Source organism: Sus scrofa, chromosome 3 (assembly GCF_000003025.6).
Source record: "Sus scrofa isolate TJ Tabasco breed Duroc chromosome 3, Sscrofa11.1, whole genome shotgun sequence".
NCBI classification, from domain to species: Eukaryota; Metazoa; Chordata; class Mammalia; order Artiodactyla; family Suidae; genus Sus; species Sus scrofa.
The window spans coordinates 7,946,196-7,964,213 of NC_010445.4; the positions used below are offsets into that span (position 1 = coordinate 7,946,196).

General features: G+C 47.4%; 1 protein-coding gene across 6 annotated transcripts in view; it reads left to right on the top strand.

The window, feature by feature from the left end:
• ZKSCAN1 (zinc finger with KRAB and SCAN domains 1) overlaps window positions 1–13,267 on the top strand; it is a 38,823-nt gene extending 25,556 nt beyond the window's left edge. The window contains exons 1-5 of one of the 6 annotated variants that reach the window (XM_021086188.1): window positions 1,632–1,713; window positions 3,189–3,321; window positions 9,437–9,917; window positions 10,202–10,391; window positions 12,038–13,267. In XM_021086188.1, coding sequence (XP_020941847.1) covers window positions 9,534–9,917; window positions 10,202–10,391; window positions 12,038–12,873 — 1,410 coding nt within the window. In that variant the 5' untranslated portion in view covers window positions 1,632–1,713; window positions 3,189–3,321; window positions 9,437–9,533 and the 3' untranslated portion in view covers window positions 12,874–13,267. The other 5 variants (XM_021086190.1, XM_021086186.1, XM_021086187.1 and 2 more) reach the window with 5 other exon arrangements.

An 18,018-nucleotide genomic window follows, 5' to 3' on the forward strand; every position in this document is an offset into this window, starting at 1 on the left:
GCTTTCCAGGAGGCTGCACATGTGGACTTCCTCTGGGAAGAAAAAAGGGATTTTTTTTTCAGAGCTGTAATGGGAAAGGATCTTGCCATGTTCTAAGAGAAACCACGGTTTGGTCATCCTCTACTGGCCAAGCTTGGTGAGGGCAGCAAAAATAAGTGATGGGAGCCTGAGCAGGAAGATGCAGAAAGCAACCATTTTAGAGAGAACAATGACCACCTTGCTGGAAGAGGAAGGAGACAGGACCTACAGTAACTGACAGTTGATTTCCTCCTTGCTGATCTCTGCTACAAGGCCCGGAGGGGCCGGGGGGATCCCTTGTCCTTTTCAAGCCAAATAATCAAGACAAAAGAACTGAGCGGTGTAGAGAAAGTAAAGTGGGAGCGTATGGAGGTCCTTTAGATGAGGAACCACGAACCCTCAGAGGGTCATTTTATGTTTTACATTCCAAGATTCAGAAGTAACTTTCAGACAAGATCGTGGAACTGTTGCAGTTGATCTTCAAGACAATCGTATGGGGTAGTCTCCAAATATTTTGAAGAGCTGACAAGAACAACTACATGCATTTTCTGAGAGAAAAGAATCAATCAAGACTAGGATCAGGAGTTCCTGTCCTGGCTCAGTGGTTAACGAACCCAACTAGTACCCGTGCGGACACAGGTTCAATCCCTGGCCTTGCTCAGTGGGTTAAGGATCTGGCCTTGCCATGAGCGATGGTGTAGGTCGCAGATGCGGCTCAGATCCTGCATTGCCGTGGCTGTCCTGTAGGCCAGCAGTCGTGGCTGTGATTCAACCCCTAGCCTGGGAAGCTACATTTGCCACGGGTGTGGCCCTAAAAAGCCAAAATAAATACATAAATAAAATTAAAATTAAAAAGAAAGAACTTTCAGCAGTCAGACCTCTCCCAAAGAATAGAATTGTCCTCTAAACTAGTAAGTTCCCTGCCACCAAAGCAGTTATAAGCAGAGGACTGTCCCAGAAAGGATGTTTGCAATGTTAGGAGACATCAGACTGTGCACCGCCAAGATGACACATTCACCCGGTCACATTTATTGGTCTCGTCTGTATTACTGACTACGTCCATAATCGTTTGTTCACGTTATCTGCCAAGAACTCCATGTATTTTTCATTTTCTTTTTGTGCCTTAACACAATGTGTGACACACTGTTGAACTGAAAGAATATGAGGTTCTTATAAGTCAAAACCATTCTGAAGAGGAAAGGCAGGTGACACATCACAGTGGACCACCAGTCACACTAGCTTCGTGAGTTACGCGGAGGAGTCCATATCCATAAACGCGGACCAGGCTCTCATGCGGTGACCAGCCTGAGGGTCACAGGCAGACCAGCCTCTGCACCGAGCCCACACCTCTCCCTGGCCCAGAGCGTCGGCTGCGGGGTGCGAGAACGGCCCAAGCCGTCATCTGGTCGGCCCTTCCTTGGTTTAAAAAAAAAAAAAAGAGCAGGACAAGGTCCCCGCCTGTTCACGTTGCAGGGCGGGGCGCCTCCACTAGTCGGTGAAGAGCCTCAATCTCCCGCGTACCGGAGACACCGAGACGCGGAGTCGACTTCCAAAAAGTCTAGAGAGGACGCCGGGGCCTGCACAGCTTCCTGTGGGCGGGGTTATGACGCACTTCCGGTTGCGCCAGCCCCTGTGAGTAGCCAGGCGTCCCAGCCCGCGAGCGGTTCTGACTCACCGTGAGTGTCCTGGCCCAAGGTTCGCGTGGCGGGCGGAAGGGGGAGTTTCCGCGGAAAGGGTGCGGGCGGGAGGAGTAGCTTAGGCAGCTGTGGCCTCTGGAGACTCCACAGACCGGTCCTGGGAGGCCGGCGGGAGGAGCACCCCCTCCCTGCCCAGCTCCAGACGGCGGAGGCATTCCCTCCCTTGAAAGCATTTTCCTCCTCCGCAGGGTTTTAGCAAGTGAAAGTCGGTCTCTTTCGCTTTCCAGAGCCAAGCCGTCCGCCTGTCTGAACGGGGCTACCCTCTTTTTTCCTGGCTCTCTATAGGCGGTCTGAATTCAATGCTGATTGATAAGAATTCGCCTGAGGGGGTTGGGAACCTCTCGAGAGAAACAGCCTCAGAAGTCCTGGGTAGTGTCTGGTCCCAAGGAGGGAATAGTCCGTTGGGCTTTGTTCAGATCAGAAAGCACATAACAGGGATCTGCTCAAGTTTGGACACGCATTTTTAGAGAACTGTTTATTTATAGTTTGTCGAGACAAAGATGTTCTGGTGAGTGAGGTACTTCTGAATCTTGTTACTTAAGGCACCGTTGTGAAGAAAAAGTTAAGAAGCAAGACAGTTGTTTTCAGGTATTGGAAGGCTACTATGGAAAAAGTAAGTTTTGGTCTAGGATCGAACTAGAATCAGTGAAGAAGATAAAAAGTCATGCAGAATTTGGTGCGGTTTAAACAAAACCTTGTAGGGAGTTCCCGTCGTGGCCCAGCGGAAACAAATCTGATGAGCATCCCTGAGGACGAAGGTTCCATCCCTGGGCTCTCTCAGTAGGTTAAGGATCCGGTGTTGCAGTGAGCTTTGGTGTAGGTTACAGACACGGCTCGGATCTCACGGTGCACGTTGCTGTGGTTGTGGTCTAGGCCAACGGCTACAGCTCCAGTTCGACCAATTCGACCCCTAGCCTGGAACCTCCATATGCCAAGGGTGCGGTCCTAAAAAAAAAAGAAAGAAAGAAAGAAAATCTTGTAACAATTAGAATTTGTATCTCAAGAATGATTAAATTTGCCTGCGTAGGAGTTTTCCAGTACAGAATGAGTGTGATAAAAGCATACAAGCATTGGAGTTCCTGTTGTGGTGCAGCAAAAACAAATCTGACTAGTATCAATGAATGTGGGTTCAATCCCTGGTCTCACTCAGTGGTCAGGGATCTGGCGTTGCCACCTCAAGCTGTGGTGTAGGTCACAGATACGGCTCAGATCTGGCGTGGCTGAGGTGTAGACCAGCAGCTGAAGCTCCATTTCGACGTACTGGCTTTGGAACGTCCATATGCCATGGGTGTGACCCTAAAAAGCAAAAAAGTAAAAGAAAAATTGGGAAGCCAAGACCTGGAGGGCATCCCTAAAAGAGCCTTTAGACAAACTGAACATGAACAGATGTGGTCATGACCAGACACTGGCTTTGCTTGGGTGGGGAGGGGGAATAGAACATTATCAGATTCTTTTTTGTTTAATCTTTGCCAGTTTGATATGTGGAAGAGAGACAGACAGACGAGACAAGGAAATCCAAGAGGCAACAGGGGCCGAAATCTTTGAGGCCTGTTGGCCTTGTGATGATTTTGGCTTTTATTCTGTATGAGACAGGAAGCCTTGGAAGGTGTGAGTAGAGGAATTATGTGATCTGACTTGTATTTAACAGGCAGCTCGATCAGCAGTGTTGGAGGCAGTGAGACATGGTTGAACTCTGTCTGTCTTCGATATAGAGCTAGTGAGATTTGCTCCTGAATTGTGTGTAGAATGAGAAGGAGTTAGGGTGACCAGGGTTTTATTTATCTGGAAAACCGAATGATGGGTTTGCCATTAATTGAGATGAGCAGCTTTGGGGGAAAGATGGGAAGTGCAGGCATGTTAAGCTTGAGAGGCCACTGGTCATGGTGGCAGCGTCAAGTGGGCAGTTGCTCATATGAGTCTGGAGTTCAGAAGAGAGGTTCAGGCTGGAGATAAGTTGGCGGTTTTGAGTATATAAATGGTAATTAAAGCCATGTGACTGGGTGAACGCTCCAAGGAGGGTGATGCCAGGAGGAAGAAAGGTCCAAGGGCCCAGCCCTCCATTTGTTTGTGGGCTTGCTGAGGCAGGAATTTGAATTGTGCTGGAGTGAATCACTGAGCTAGGAGCCAGCCCAGCCAGTTGCCCAGCAGCACCATCTAGAGAAACTTTCTTCTCTAATTGTGACTATATGTGTTTTGCAGAGACAATGGTGTGATGTAGTGGCCTCTGTGAGTGTGGACTCACCAGGTTCTGAGAAGGGATCCCATATGAATGTGATTTAGGACACTCCCTGTTTAATGCTGCCAGTGCTGCATTATGATTCCTAGTGTCTTGATGAGTTTCCCAGGTTGGGTCCCAGAAGTTGATCAGCCCAAACAAGTCTTTCCTGTTCTTGGGGTGCCCTCCTCTGGATAGAGTGGGAAATTCTGTAACCAGTTATATAAAAGTTACCCCAACACTTAGGAGGTCCACTTGTAAGGTTTTTGATTTGGGTTTTGGTTTTTTCACCACCTGGCAGCATATGGAGTTCCTGGGCCACGGATCAGATCCCATCCACCTACACTGCAGTTTCGGCAATGCCAGATCCTTTAACCCACTGTGCCAGGCCAGGAATCAAACCTGCATTCTGAAGCACTGCCATTGTGCCACAGCGGGATCTCCTGTAAGCATTTTTAAGGAATGCTGTCAGCACTGCTCCATCTGTATTTAGGTTATTTTAGCCTTTGGTACTAGTGCCTTTATTTTGAGAGACTAGATGGCAGTGTTTCTCCTTTGGCTCAATTTCAAGTAACCCTAAACATGAGAGCTTCAGCAGTGTGTTTGGTGCAGAAGGCAGCATAAAGGAGTGTTTGGTGCTGATTCTGTTTGGTACCTCATAGGATACTTCAGAATTGGTACTGCGGAGGGGAGTCCCAACTAGCATTCCTAGAGTTCTTGAAATAATCAGTAGCTGATAATTAGTGACTTTCTCATAAAAGCAAGGTTATGTATCGTGGTTTTATTCCTGGAACACCATTTCATTTTTTTTTTTTTTTTGATTACCAGAATTGGTCTCAAAAATAAACAGTAACGGTCATGTAAATGTCCTCTGGTGGTTCAGTGGGTTAAGGATCCAACATTGTCACGGCTGTAGCTTGGGTCACTGCTGTAGTGTGGGTTTAATCCCTAGCCCAGGAACTTTCAAAAGCCTTTGGCAAGCCCCCCCCCCCGCAAATACATGTTTAATATATATTTACTAAATATGTGAAACTAAACACCTGCTATTGAAGCTGTAATGTAATTGTACCTTTGTTGGAATGTTCTGCATGGGCTGAAATTGCTGCTTTTTTGGTTTCCTGGGGATTTTCGTGGGGAGGAGAGGAAATGCCTGGAGTTTGGGCATTAGAAGTAAAATCTATTTTGTTTGTTAAAAACTACTTAAGAGAGTTCCCGTTGTGGCTCAGTGGTAATGAAGCCAACCAGCATCTATGAGGATGTGTGTTCCATCTCTGGCCTAGCTCAGTGGGTTAAGGATTCAGCATTTCTGTGAGCTGTGGTGTAGGTTGCAGGTACGGCTAGGATCCTTTGTTGCTGTGGCTGTGGCATAAGCCAGCAGCTGCAGCTCTGATTCGACCCCTAGCCTGGGGACTTCCATATGCCGCAGGTGTGGCCTTAAAAAGCAAAAAAAAACCAACAAAGCAAAAACAAAACTGCTTATGATCCCTTTAAAGATTTTATGATTTCCTGGTTATTAGAGTAATAATGCCCATTATAGGAGTTCCCTTTGTGGCGCTGCGGAAACAAATCCGACTAGGAACCATGAGGTTGTGGGTTTGATCCCTGGCCTCGTTCAGTGGGTGAAGGATCTGGCACTGCCGTGAGCTGTGGTATAGATTGCAGACGGGGCTCAGATCCTGCTTTGCTGTAGCTCTGATTTGACCCCTAGCCTGGGAATCTCCATATGCAGCGGATGCGGCCCTAAAAAGCAAAATGATAATGATAATAATAATAATGCCTATTATAGAAAATCTAGGAATTCAAAATAAGAATTTAAGAAATTGAATTCATCCATGATTCTCTAGCCCAGAAATATCACTGTTAGTGTTTTCCCTTTTTCCTTACTTGTGATTGTGTGTTTATTAAGAGTGTGTGTGAGGGAGTTCCCATCGTGGCTCAGCGGTAATGAACCAGACTAGTATGCACGACGATACAGGTTCAATTCCTGGCCTCACTTAGCAGATCCAGGATTCAGCATTGCCATGAGCTGTGGTATAAGTCGAAGAGGAGCCTTGCATCCCACATTGCTGCGACTGAGGCATAGGCCTGCAGCTTATAGCTCCAATTAGGCCTCTAGCCTGGGAACTTCCATATGCCGTGGGTGAGGCTCTAAAAAAAAAAAGTGTGTGTGTGTGAGACTTGGTATTTCAGGTGCTGTGAAGACAGGTCCGTAGAGATGGTCATACATGTTAGAAATTAGCATACTCAGCTTTTTGAATGCCTTAGATTTAGATTATCTGCAACTCCTGTTCCCTCATCTCCAGCTTTCATAAGCCATTTATACATCCTTTTTATGGTCACTACCATTGTTAGCAGTATAATTTCATGTTATAAACACCCACGTAGATTTTTTTTGTTTTTTAGGGCCGCAGCTGCGGCTTATGGAAGTTCCCAGGCTAGGGGTCAAATTGGAGCAATAGCTGCGGGCCTGCACAACAGCCACAGCAATTCAGGATTCGAGCCACGTCAGCGACCTACACCACAGTTCACAGCAACGCCGGATCCTTAATCCACTAAATGAGGCCAGGGATGGAACCCGCATCCTCATGGATACTAGTCAGATTCGTTTCCACCGCACCACAACAGGAACTCGCCACATAGATTTTTATATCTTTGGCTCTTTATTGAGACTGCTGGAGTTTTCCTGCCCTAGACCGCTCAAATCCAGTACGGGGACACCTGAATGACAGGAAGGATGCTGCCTAGGGTTTGATAACATGCTCATCAGGAAGGCCAGTTACAATTAACAGTTAATTATGTTGTTTCCTTTCAGGATACATTTAATGAATGCCGGTAATGATAGGCTAATTCTCTTTGTTTACTCACTTCTTTTCCATCTCCCCACCAACCTGAAAGCTCTGTGAGGTGGGCGTGTGTCTGTCTTATGCCTCCCCACAGTCCTGGCATCCAGCCCATGGCAGGTGGTCAGCAAATGTTGAATGAATGGATTTTACTGTTTTGGCAGAAAAAAAAAAATGCCAAAGAAAGTAGCATGAAGAAAATGGAAGTAATTGTATTTGCTACAGATGTAACCAGTCTTCTAATGTATCAACTGACTGAAACATCTAGAATATTTAAAGTTTAAAAGAAAAAAACAGGAGTTCCCATCATGGCGCAGCAGAAACGAATCCGACTAGGAACCATGAGGTTTGGGGTTCCCCCTGGCCTCGCTCAGTGGGTTAAGGATCTGATGTTGCTGTGGCTGTGGTGTAGGCCAGCAGCTACAGCTCTGATTGGACCCCTAGCCTGGGAACATCCCCATGCCACGGCTATACAAAAAAAAAAATAAAAAGAAGAAAAAATAGTTTTAAACATTATTTGTATTGTCTACTGTGATTTAGCTTGTCCCTTCACTTTCTTTTCAGCAGTGTATATCTCATCAAAAGAAAGACCTGAGGGAGTTCCTTTTGTCTCTCAGTGGTTAACAAATCTGACTAGAAACCATGAGGTTTCGGGTTTGATCCCTGGCCTCGCTTAGTGGGTTAAGGATCTGGCGTTGCCGTGAGCTGTGATGTGGGTTGCAGACGGGGCTTGGATCTGGCGTTGCTGTGGCTATGGTGTAGGCCGGTGGCTATAGCTCCGATTCGACACCTAGCCTGGCAACCTCCATGTGCTGCCAGAGCAGCCCTAGAAAAGGCAAAAAGACAAAACAAAACAAAACAAAAAAGGAAAGAAAGACCTGAAAGAACGTAGGTTACTTTTAATCTAACCTCTGTCATTCCGCTTGCTTTTCTGTGAAAGCTAAACATAGAGGGCATTTTAAAACATGAGTATGCATGGATCAAGTGAAGCTCAAATTACATCATTAATTATGTTTAACCATTAGTTTGTTTTTGTTTGTTTGTTTGTTTTTTGCTTTTTAGGGCCCCACCTGCAGCATATGGAGGTTCTCAGGCTAGGGATCTAATCAGAGCTCTAGCTGCGGACCTACACCACAGCCGCAGCAACTCTGGATCCCGAACCGCGTCTGTGACCTATACCACAGCTCACAGCAGCATGCATCCTTAACCCATTGAGCGAGGCCAGGCATCAAACCCTGGACTTCACGGTTCCTGGTCGGATTCACTTCAGCTGTGCCACAAAGGGAACTCCTGACTATTGAATTTTTAATGCTGAAGCTAAAAGTTATAGGTTTAGACAGACTCCATTTGGCCAGTAGGTGGCCTGTTGAAATCTCAGGAGTTGTAAGATTCTGAAACAGTTTTTTTGGAGCAAAGTCAATTTAAATTTTTTTTTTTTTTTTTTTTTTTTTTTAAATAGTTTTTTTTTTTTTTTTTTTTTTTTTTTTTTTTTTTTTTGTCTTTTTGTCTTTTTGTCTTTTGTTGTTGTTGTTGTTGTTGTTGCTATTTCTTGGGCCGCTCCCACGGCATATGGAGGTTCCCAGGCTAGGGGTTGAATCGGAGCTGTAGCCACCGGCCTACGCCAGAGCCACAGCAACGCGGGATCCGAGCCGCGTCTGCAACCTACACCACAGCTCACGGCAACGCCGGATCGTTAACCCGCTGAGCAAGGGCAGGGACCGAACCCGCAACCACATGGTTCCTAGTCGGATTCGTTAACCACTGCGCCACGACGGGAACTCCTAAATTTTGTTTATTTATTTATTTTTAGCCAGGACCACAGACAGCATGTGGACGTTCCCAGGCCAAGGATCAAACCTGCGCCACAGCTGCAGCAATGCTGGATCCTCAACCTACTGTGCCATAAGAGAGAGAACTTCCTAAATTTAATTTTAAACTTATGCTGTAGTACATTTTTTTTAATCGCGGTATATTTAATTTACAATGTTATGTAAGATACAGGTGTACAACATGGTGATTTCCAATTTTTAAAGATTATACTCCATTTATAGTTATTACAAAATATTTTTTAGATTTCACATATAAGCGATAACATATACTATTTGTCTTTGACTTATTTCACTACACACAATACCCTCCAAGTCCATTTGCGTTGTTGCAGGTGGCAAAATTTTGTTCACTTTTATGGCTGAGTAGTGTGTGTGTGTGTCTGTGTATGCACGTGTGTACCACATCTTCCTTATCCATTCATTTGTTGACAGACACTTAAGTTGCTTCCACGTCTTAATTTATTTGCTTTTTAGGGCTGCCCCCACAGCATATGGAGGTTCCCAGGCTAGGGATCGAATTGGAGCTGTGCTGGTGGCCTACATCACAGCCACAGACGAGATCCAGATCCGAGCCTCATCTGCGACCTACACCACAGCTCATAGCAACGCCATATCCTTAACCCACTGAGTGAGGCTCGGGATCGAACCTGCATCCTTGTGGATACTAATCAGGTTTGTAACCTGCTGAGGCACAGCAAGAACTCCCCAGAAAGATTTTGACAGTCATTGTTTTGTGGTTGCCATAAATTTCCATTCTTTTATGCTAAAGGTGTGGCTGTGAAGACCAGAAAGCATACTTTCTCTTCTAGTAATTTTATGGCAACTGTATTTTCATAGGTTTAACCTGAGGCCCTAGAGAACCAGAAACCCAGAGGAACCGATACTCCTGGCACACAGAGCCCCATATTTAGTGACACTGTTTTGGAGTACCTGAATGATGACCAAGGTCCTGGGCATGGCCACGGTCCTGGGCCCGAGGCCGCCACAGGAACAGGGGCCCGTGATTGTGAAAGTCGAGGAGGAAGAGAAAGGGAAGCGCTTGGAGATGTTCCGCCAGCGCTTCAGGCAGTTCGGGTACCATGACACACCTGGGCCCCGGGAGGCCCTCAGCCAGCTCCGGGTGCTCTGCTGTGAGTGGCTGAGGCCCGAGATCCACACCAAGGAGCAGATCCTGGAGCTGCTGGTGCTGGAGCAGTTCCTGACCATCCTGCCCCAGGAGCTCCAGGCCTGGGTGCAGGAGCACTGCCCAGAGAGTGCTGAAGAGGCCGTCACTCTCCTGGAAGATCTGGAGCGAGAACTGGATGAACCAGCACAGCAGGTAGGCGGGGGGACCTCTATCCCGGGAGCTTGGGAGCGAAGTGTTCCAGGCAGGAGTGGGTGTGCCCGCACAGTCAGAACATCGAGCGGGCCTTCTGCTGAGTTAGACCAGCTTTCCTCCTCTTCTCCTGCTGGCCTCGATGGAACGGGGGAGTTACCCTTGGCAGTTGAGTGCAGTGATGTTTTTCTTTTCCTAGAGGTTCTCCGCCTTCCTCCTGAGATGTTCTTTCATTCTGGCTCTAAAGTGAGCTGTGCACAGACCCAGCAATTCCTAATTGTCTCTAGGCCTCACCGCCTCCGCGTGAACAGAGCCAGTCGTGGGAGACGATGTCCTCAGGAATGACCAAGGAGTCCCTGAGCAGCCCGCAGCCCCAGGCTCTGGAGACCGGGCACCAGTACGAGTCTTGGGGGCCCCTCTACATCCAAGAGACTGGCGAGGAGCAGGGTTTCACGCCAGAGCTAAGAAAGATTCAAGGTAGGGACCATCTGTCAGGCCTCGCTCCGTCCGCAGGTCTTCGTGGTTGAAGAAACACTCGTTCTAGTTCCTGACGGGTCTGGCTGACGAGGCAGAATGAGTTCCTTTGCTCCATCAGGTGTGCCTCTGTCCCACCGTGGGAACAGAGAACGCACTCAGGAAGGGAGAATCGAAGTGAATTTCATAAGGGGCCGCCACGGAGGTGAGGACAGGTTGAATGAACCAGTAAGAGGTGGTGCTGGTTCATTTGCTAGTGCTGTGGTGAACCTGTTGGAATCACTTTGGGGTTATGCAGACACCGTCCCTGATACATTTTCTCAGCCTTCTGCCTCATTAGGCTATTGCATATGCTTAACCTCTACTAAGTTACTTCCCACGCGTAGTTCACAGCAACCTGAAGGGAAGTCTGTATGTGTCGCCCAGTGATTGATTGCTCATCATGGAGATGGCAGGGGACTTTAGCTGCTGTTCCTGTCACCGGCGGTCAGTGAGGAGGGGGTGAGCCTGAAAGCAGCTGATGGCACAGGAAGGAAGTGGGTGGTCTGGGTGGAGAGAGAATGAGTGACAAGGAGAAAGCAGCTCAGAGGACAGTACCTGGTTGATGGAGACATCTGGACTCAGAGGGATGACATGTCACAGAGGCAGCCCGTCTTTCAGTGTGAATTTCTCGTAACTCCCCTTTTTCTGTGTATGGAAGATTAGGTGGACTTTTAAGAAGTGTAACTGCCTAGTGAGATGCTCTAAAAAGGAGAAACTGCTTCAATCTGATTCAGCAGCTGCTTTGTAACTAAGAGAATGACTGGATGTAGCCAATGTAGGTTAAATGGTGAGAGTTAAACCCTCCTGAGAGTTCAGTACTGTCGTTCAAATTAATAGGGACCTGGGACTAGAATGATAATAAATAGACCAAATGTTCTCTTTTATTACTTCTATATTTTAACTTCTCTGCAAATATGGATTTTGTGAGTTTGCCTCTAGCCTCTTCTCCCTTAATTGTTCATTTTATTTTCTTTAATCAACTCTGACGCTTCCACGGTCTTTCTTTCTTTCTCTTTCTGCCTGAGCATAACCCATCCCCTTTGCTGCTGTCCCAGTGTGCGTGGTCTTGCATAATTGCCTCCTATATGTGACGTTCCCCAACAGAGAAAGCCATGTACTCCTCGTACCGTAATAGCTTCTGGTAGGGGCCTTGTGGGAAAGTTTGGCCTTGTAAACTAGATTTGATAATGACTTATCTGAACCGGTGTGATAGTGTGACTTCTTAGAGTGGTATTCGGCTATCCCTTAGAATTTATCAATGCCACCTGGTGATTCTGTGGTTTTTTTGTTTGTTTTTTAGGGCCACACCCGAGGCATGTGGAGGTTCCCAGGCTAGGGGTCTAATCAGAGCTACATCTGCCAGCCTACACCACAGCTACAGCAATGCCAGATCTGAGCCACATCTGTGACCTACATCACAGCTTACGGCAACGCTGGATCCTTAACCCACTGAGCGAGGCCATGGATCAAACCCGTGACCTCATGGTTCCTAGTCAGATTCGTTTCCACTGGGCCACGATGTGAACTCCTGAGTCTGTTTTTTATTTAACACTTTCTACTCAGAACAGGAAATAACTGACCTGTCTTTATTCTACTTATGGTTTCAGATCATAAATCGAACACCCAGCATGAGGAAACAACAGATAAGCAGGAAGGTTCTAAAGAATCTCATGCAGAAGAATTCAGAAGGGATACTGTTCCCATGATTATTGCCAGTAAATGTGAGGCCAGGTTAGAAAGGCAGAGAGTAAACCTTGAAAAGGAAAGAGGAACAAAAACCCCTCTCCAAGGCAAAGGTTCCCCCAAACGTAGGGAGTTAATTACTAAACCTGCCCCAGGAGAGAGACGTTACATATGTGCTGAGTGTGGGAAAGCCTTTAGTAATAGCTCCAATCTCACCAAACACCGGAGAACACACACTGGGGAGAAACCGTACGTGTGCACCAAGTGTGGGAAAGCTTTCAGCCACAGCTCAAACCTGACCCTTCACTACCGAACACACTTGGTGGACCGGCCCTACGACTGCAAGTGCGGAAAAGCCTTCGGTCAGAGCTCAGACCTCCTGAAACATCAGCGCATGCACACCGAAGAGGCCCCTTATCAGTGTAAAGATTGCGGAAAAGCCTTCAGCGGCAAAGGCAGCCTCATTCGACACTATCGAATACACACTGGAGAGAAGCCGTATCAGTGTAACGAGTGTGGGAAGAGCTTTAGTCAGCATGCGGGTCTGAGCTCCCACCAGAGACTCCACACGGGAGAGAAGCCATATAAATGTACGGAGTGTGGGAAAGCCTTCAACCACAGCTCAAATTTTAATAAACACCACAGAATCCACACTGGGGAAAAGCCCTACTGGTGTAGTAATTGTGGGAAGACCTTCTGTAGTAAGTCCAACCTCTCCAAACATCAGAGGGTCCACACGGCAGAGAGAGAAGGGCCTTAGCTGTCGAGTTGGCTCGCTTGGTGATTTGGGGTTTTTTACCTTTAAAACATGAATGCGAGGGAGAAAACCTAGTAATTGGAATGGAAACTCTGGAGTAGATTTTGTTTCACTCAACATCACAGGGTGCCAAGGAGTGAGCTCAGGCGGGCACATGGTGGGCTCCTCGCCCGCCAGCCCTCGAGGGCAGGATCCCCTCACCACATTTCATGTCCCGTAAACCCAGCCGGCATTGCCTCTTGTGTCATTCACCTGCTGTGTATCCAGTGTCATTAAGGAGGAAACATTAAAACCGTTTAGCTGTTTAACATGTATTCAAGAATTACGATTTGTAAAGAATTGAACTACATTGAACACAGTTTAATCTGATTTGAAATAAATCTATAACATCTCGTCATGCCTCAGGATTGTTATTATAAAAAATTGTGTCTTCTTTATTCAACACTAGTCTAGAATGAGAAAACTACTGGTTTTGCTTTTGGAATTTGGGGGGTAAATAGAACTTCGAGCCCTTGTGAAGGTGCGCCTCAAGAAACTGTGCAAGAGTGTGGAGAGTAGCTGCATCTTGGTCTCCGCCGTGCTTTTTTAGCTATATACCAAACACAGTTTTGTCATCATTGGGAACATTCTGTCAGCCTCATGTGCTTTTTGGTCGTGTGTACTCTGTCTCCACCCAAGTCTGTGAAAATCGGACTCTCCTGAGAAGCTTCCTTCTAAATTCTGGAAGCCGTTACACACAATACAGTTACCTTCAATCCATCCTGTCTTTTCCCTCTCACTGCACACTCTGATTTAAGGCACTTCTGTCTTACAGTGGTGTTTGGCCAGTTGGTCCTGTGTTACCTGGAAATGAAAAAACTTGGTTGTTTTCTCCCATCATCTGCTTACCTCTTTTTTTTTTTTTTTTTTTTTTTTTGTCTTTTTGCAATTTCTTGGGCCGCTCCCGCAGCACATGGCGGTTCCCAGGCTAGGGGTCAAATCGGAGCTGTAGCTGCCAGCCTACCCCAGAGCCACAGCAATGTGGGATCTGAGCCGCATGTGCGAACTACACCACAGCTTACAGTAATGCCAGGTCCTAACCCTCTGAGCAAGGCCAGGGATCGAACCCGCAACCTCATGGTTCCTAGTCGAATTCATTAACCACTGAGCCATGACAGGAACTCCGCTTATCTCTTATTGTGAGTTTTCTGCCTCTTACTAGTTGTCACCAAAATATCTCTTTGTCTACTGCTGCAGTGGTGGTGATCAGGCAAACTGTGTTGATGTGCCAGGATTGGGGACAGCAAGGAAATGTCATGTCTAGTGCCAGTTCTGATTGCTAGAAACTGCCTTGTATGCTGTCTTGTGATCATATTAAACTACAGATAATGAGTCTGCACCGGCCAAATAGACTTGGTCAGGGGAGGTGGGGGTGGTCATTACTGAAAAGCAATTAACAGTGCTTAGAACCCAAAATGTTCTTTTTTTTTTTGTCTTTTTTTGAGCCGCTCCCGCGGCACATGGAGGTTCCCAGGCTAGGGGTCTAATCGGAGCTGTAGCCACCAGCCTACGCCAGAGCCTCAGCAACGTGGGATCCAAGCCAAGTCTTCGACTCGCACCACAGCTCACGGCAACACCAGATCCTTAACCCACTGAGCAAGGCCAGGGATCAAACCCGCAACCTCATGGTTCCTCGTCGGATTCGTTAACCCCTGGCCACGACGGGAACTCCAGAACCCAAAACATTCTTTCTGTTCAGGTAGCTGCTGACAACCTGGCGGTCTTCTCCGGCACCTGAGACTGCATTTCATGTGAGCTGTCATCTTTGTATATTAACCGTTAGGATTTAGTGATCAGGCCACAGCTGGTCGTCTGTAGGACCTGCTGGAGCTGCGCCTAATGAGGGTAGGAGCCTGCTAAGCCCTTGGGCCTGCCTCGTCCCCCTCCTCTGGTGAGAAGGGAGTGGGGCCCGGGTCTGCATTTCCCCTAACACGTGGAGCTGCTTCTGATGGGCGGTGGGCGTTTCCCTGAAACACAGATTCACGTGCTTCATTTCAGCTCCCAGCAGACCATCCTGAGCTCAAGTCCCTCACATCTTCCTGTCTCCAGACTTTCAGCCTTATTTGTGCAGAGCCCTTGTCTGGACAAGTTTTTGCCACAGCCCCGGAGGCCACTTCTCCCACAGGCATGAACAGAGGAAGAGGCATCGGTTCAGCAAAGGTAGGAGACAAGGGGGTCTGAGCCTCCTGTTTACACACCCTGTGACCTCTGGATGGCTCCGGTTGCTCGAATGACCAAATTCATATTTGATACAAATCACAGTGGTGCAGTGTATGTATCAGGGAAGGTGGGGACAGATTTTGAGTATGAGCGTTATTTTGAGAGGCACCTGCCTCGGGTGAGATCTCGGCATGGTCTCCAGGCAGAAAGAGGCTCCTGCATCAACCGGGAGGGAGATGCTTTTGTGAGGTCAGAGGGCTCTGGAGAATTGAGGGTTCCAGGCACACCCACACAAATGTCACATATCAGGATCTCAGTCATTCCCAATCAGGGCCCCAAATTTTGGCCTAAACAAGGCTTTTCATTCAGCCACGTGTACGGTCCCGCCACCTTTACGATGAAATCCTGCTCCTGATCCTCAGGCCAGTCACCTCGCACAGAAGGTGAGGTTCTGTTGAGACGCTGCCCTGGAGGACTTCCGGCTTTCAGAGCGTGCCCTGAATTGATAGTTAGCTGACTTGGGCCTATCATTTTCTTTCTTCTGACCTTGAGAGAGAGAAACTCTTCAGCCCTTAGAATTGCCACCATCCCAGCAGCGTTCAGGTTATAAACCTGCTGCATAAGCTACTGCTTCCCCTACGCCTGCACGTCACGTCTTGCCATGGGGTGGATGCCGGGGCTCATCACCACCCTGCCCTTATCACCAGGCACGTGGGTTTTTGGTTGGTTGGTTGTTTGTTTTTAACCGCCTGTTCCAGAATCCCAACCTGAGGGCTTGATTTCTAGAGCCACTTCCAGTACCAACTGTCATTGTGTGTATTTTCCCTGAAGCAGAGTCTGGGACAAGGTTGTGGAGGCAGATCGTTTATTTAGGGGGGGTGATTAAAGGGAGCAGGGGTAAGGAAGCAGGGAGAGGAGAGAGGAGGAAAAGCCGTAACAGATGCATTATTGAGCAGGTTCCTTAGGCAACTAGTGCTCAGTTCTGCTGGGAACCCTCAGACATCAGGGACAACTAGGGAAGCTGGTACACCTGAGCTCTGCTCTGCCCACCTTATGTGGTTAGGAGGCCAGTGCCTCCAAGAGAGTGGTTGAGGACCCCTGATGACTGGGAAGGACACTGTCCCCAAAGGGCTTTGAGGCTGGCTTGATCTGAAGACACTTGCGTCGCCTTATATATAACACACACACTTATACACACATACTACATACACATGTACACTGGACCCCTGGCTAGGGCTGCCAGATTTAGCAAATAAAAGCACATTTGGGGAGTTCCCATTGTGGGGCAGGGGAAATGAATCCGACTACTACCCATGAGGATGCAGGTTTGACCCCTGGCCTCGCTCAGTGGGTTGTGGATCCAGTGTTGCTGAGAGCTGTGGTGTAGGTCACAGATGCAGCTTGGATCCCACGTTGCTGTGGCTGTGGTATAGGCTGGCAGCTACAGCTCCAATTTGAACCCTAGCCTGGGAACTTACATATGCCTCAGGTCCAGCCCTAAAAAGCAAAATAAATAAATAAATAAATAAATAAAATTTGAAAAGCACATTTGGATTCCAGGTAAACTATATATTTGGAACACATTTCTTATACTTAAAAAATTACTCAATGTTTATCTGAAGTTCAGCTGTAACTGGGCGTCTTATCTGGCAATCCTACCCCCAGTGTGTGTGAGGAAGCCGTGCCTCCACCTCTCTGTCTAACCGAATACAGGTGCCAAAAGTATAAAGAACTAAAGGAAAACTAGATAAATGACATCATCAGTGCTGCAAAGGACGCCATCAAGAAAGTGAAAAGACAACCCACAGAATGGTAGAAAATTTTTGCAAATCATGTATATAGGAAACGGCAATTTTATACTGAATATATTTTACAACTGAGTAATAAAAAGAAAACCAATTAAAAGATAGCCAAAGGATCTGAATAGACATTTCTCCAAAAAAAAGATATAGAAATGGGAGTTCCCTTCATGGCGCAGCAGAAAAGGATCCGACTAGGAACCATGAGGTTTCGGGTTTGATCCCTGGCCTTGCACAATGGGTTAAGGATCTGGCGTTGCCGTGAGCTGTTGTGTAGGTCGCAAGCTCAGCTTGGATCCTGAGTTGCTGTGGCTCTGGTGCAGGCTGGCAACTACAGCTCCCATTTGAACCTCCATATGCCGAGGGTGTGGTCCTAAAAAGACAAAAGACAAAAAAGAGAAAGAGACTAGTATTCAGCCATAAAAGGGGGGATATAGTACAGATTTATATTACAACATACATAGATGAAACGTGACATCATTGCACTAAGTGGAAGAAGGCAGACACAAGAGGCCACATATTGTATGATTATGGTTCCAGTTATGTGAAATGTCTGGAATAGGCAGACTTGTAGTTGTCTAGGGCTGGGGCGTGGGTGCAGCACGGGCGGGATGGGGAGTGACTGCCCAAGGCTATGGGGGTACTTTTTAAGGTGATGAAATGTTCTCTAGTTGTGATGGTTGTTTACACAACTGTGGATGCTGAAATCCACTGGATCACCCCCTAAATAAGTGAATCGCATGGTGTATGAATTAAATCTTAGTAAAGTTGTTTTTTAAAAAACACACCCACACTGAAGCAAACAAATACTTGGGGAGCACAAGGCGCTCAGAGCCTCTGCCAAGGAGGGGGTTCATGCTGAGGACACCCCATGGGTGCCCACAGGCCACTCCTTAGTAGGAGAAGCGGCACCGGGAGTCCGATGTGGCCCAATGTAAGAACATTCATACTAGCGGTGACCCTTGCATGTAGCAAGTGTAGGGAAACTTCCCATCAGAGTTTCAACAGGATTGACAGTGGAGGATTCTGGGTGAGAAAAGCCCTCCCATCTGATGCACTGACTGTGAAAGAAAGCAGCCCTCCCTAGACGGCGGTGCCTCATTCCTCCCAGAATGTGGCAAACACAGCCCTCTCCAGAGCCCTGTGCAGC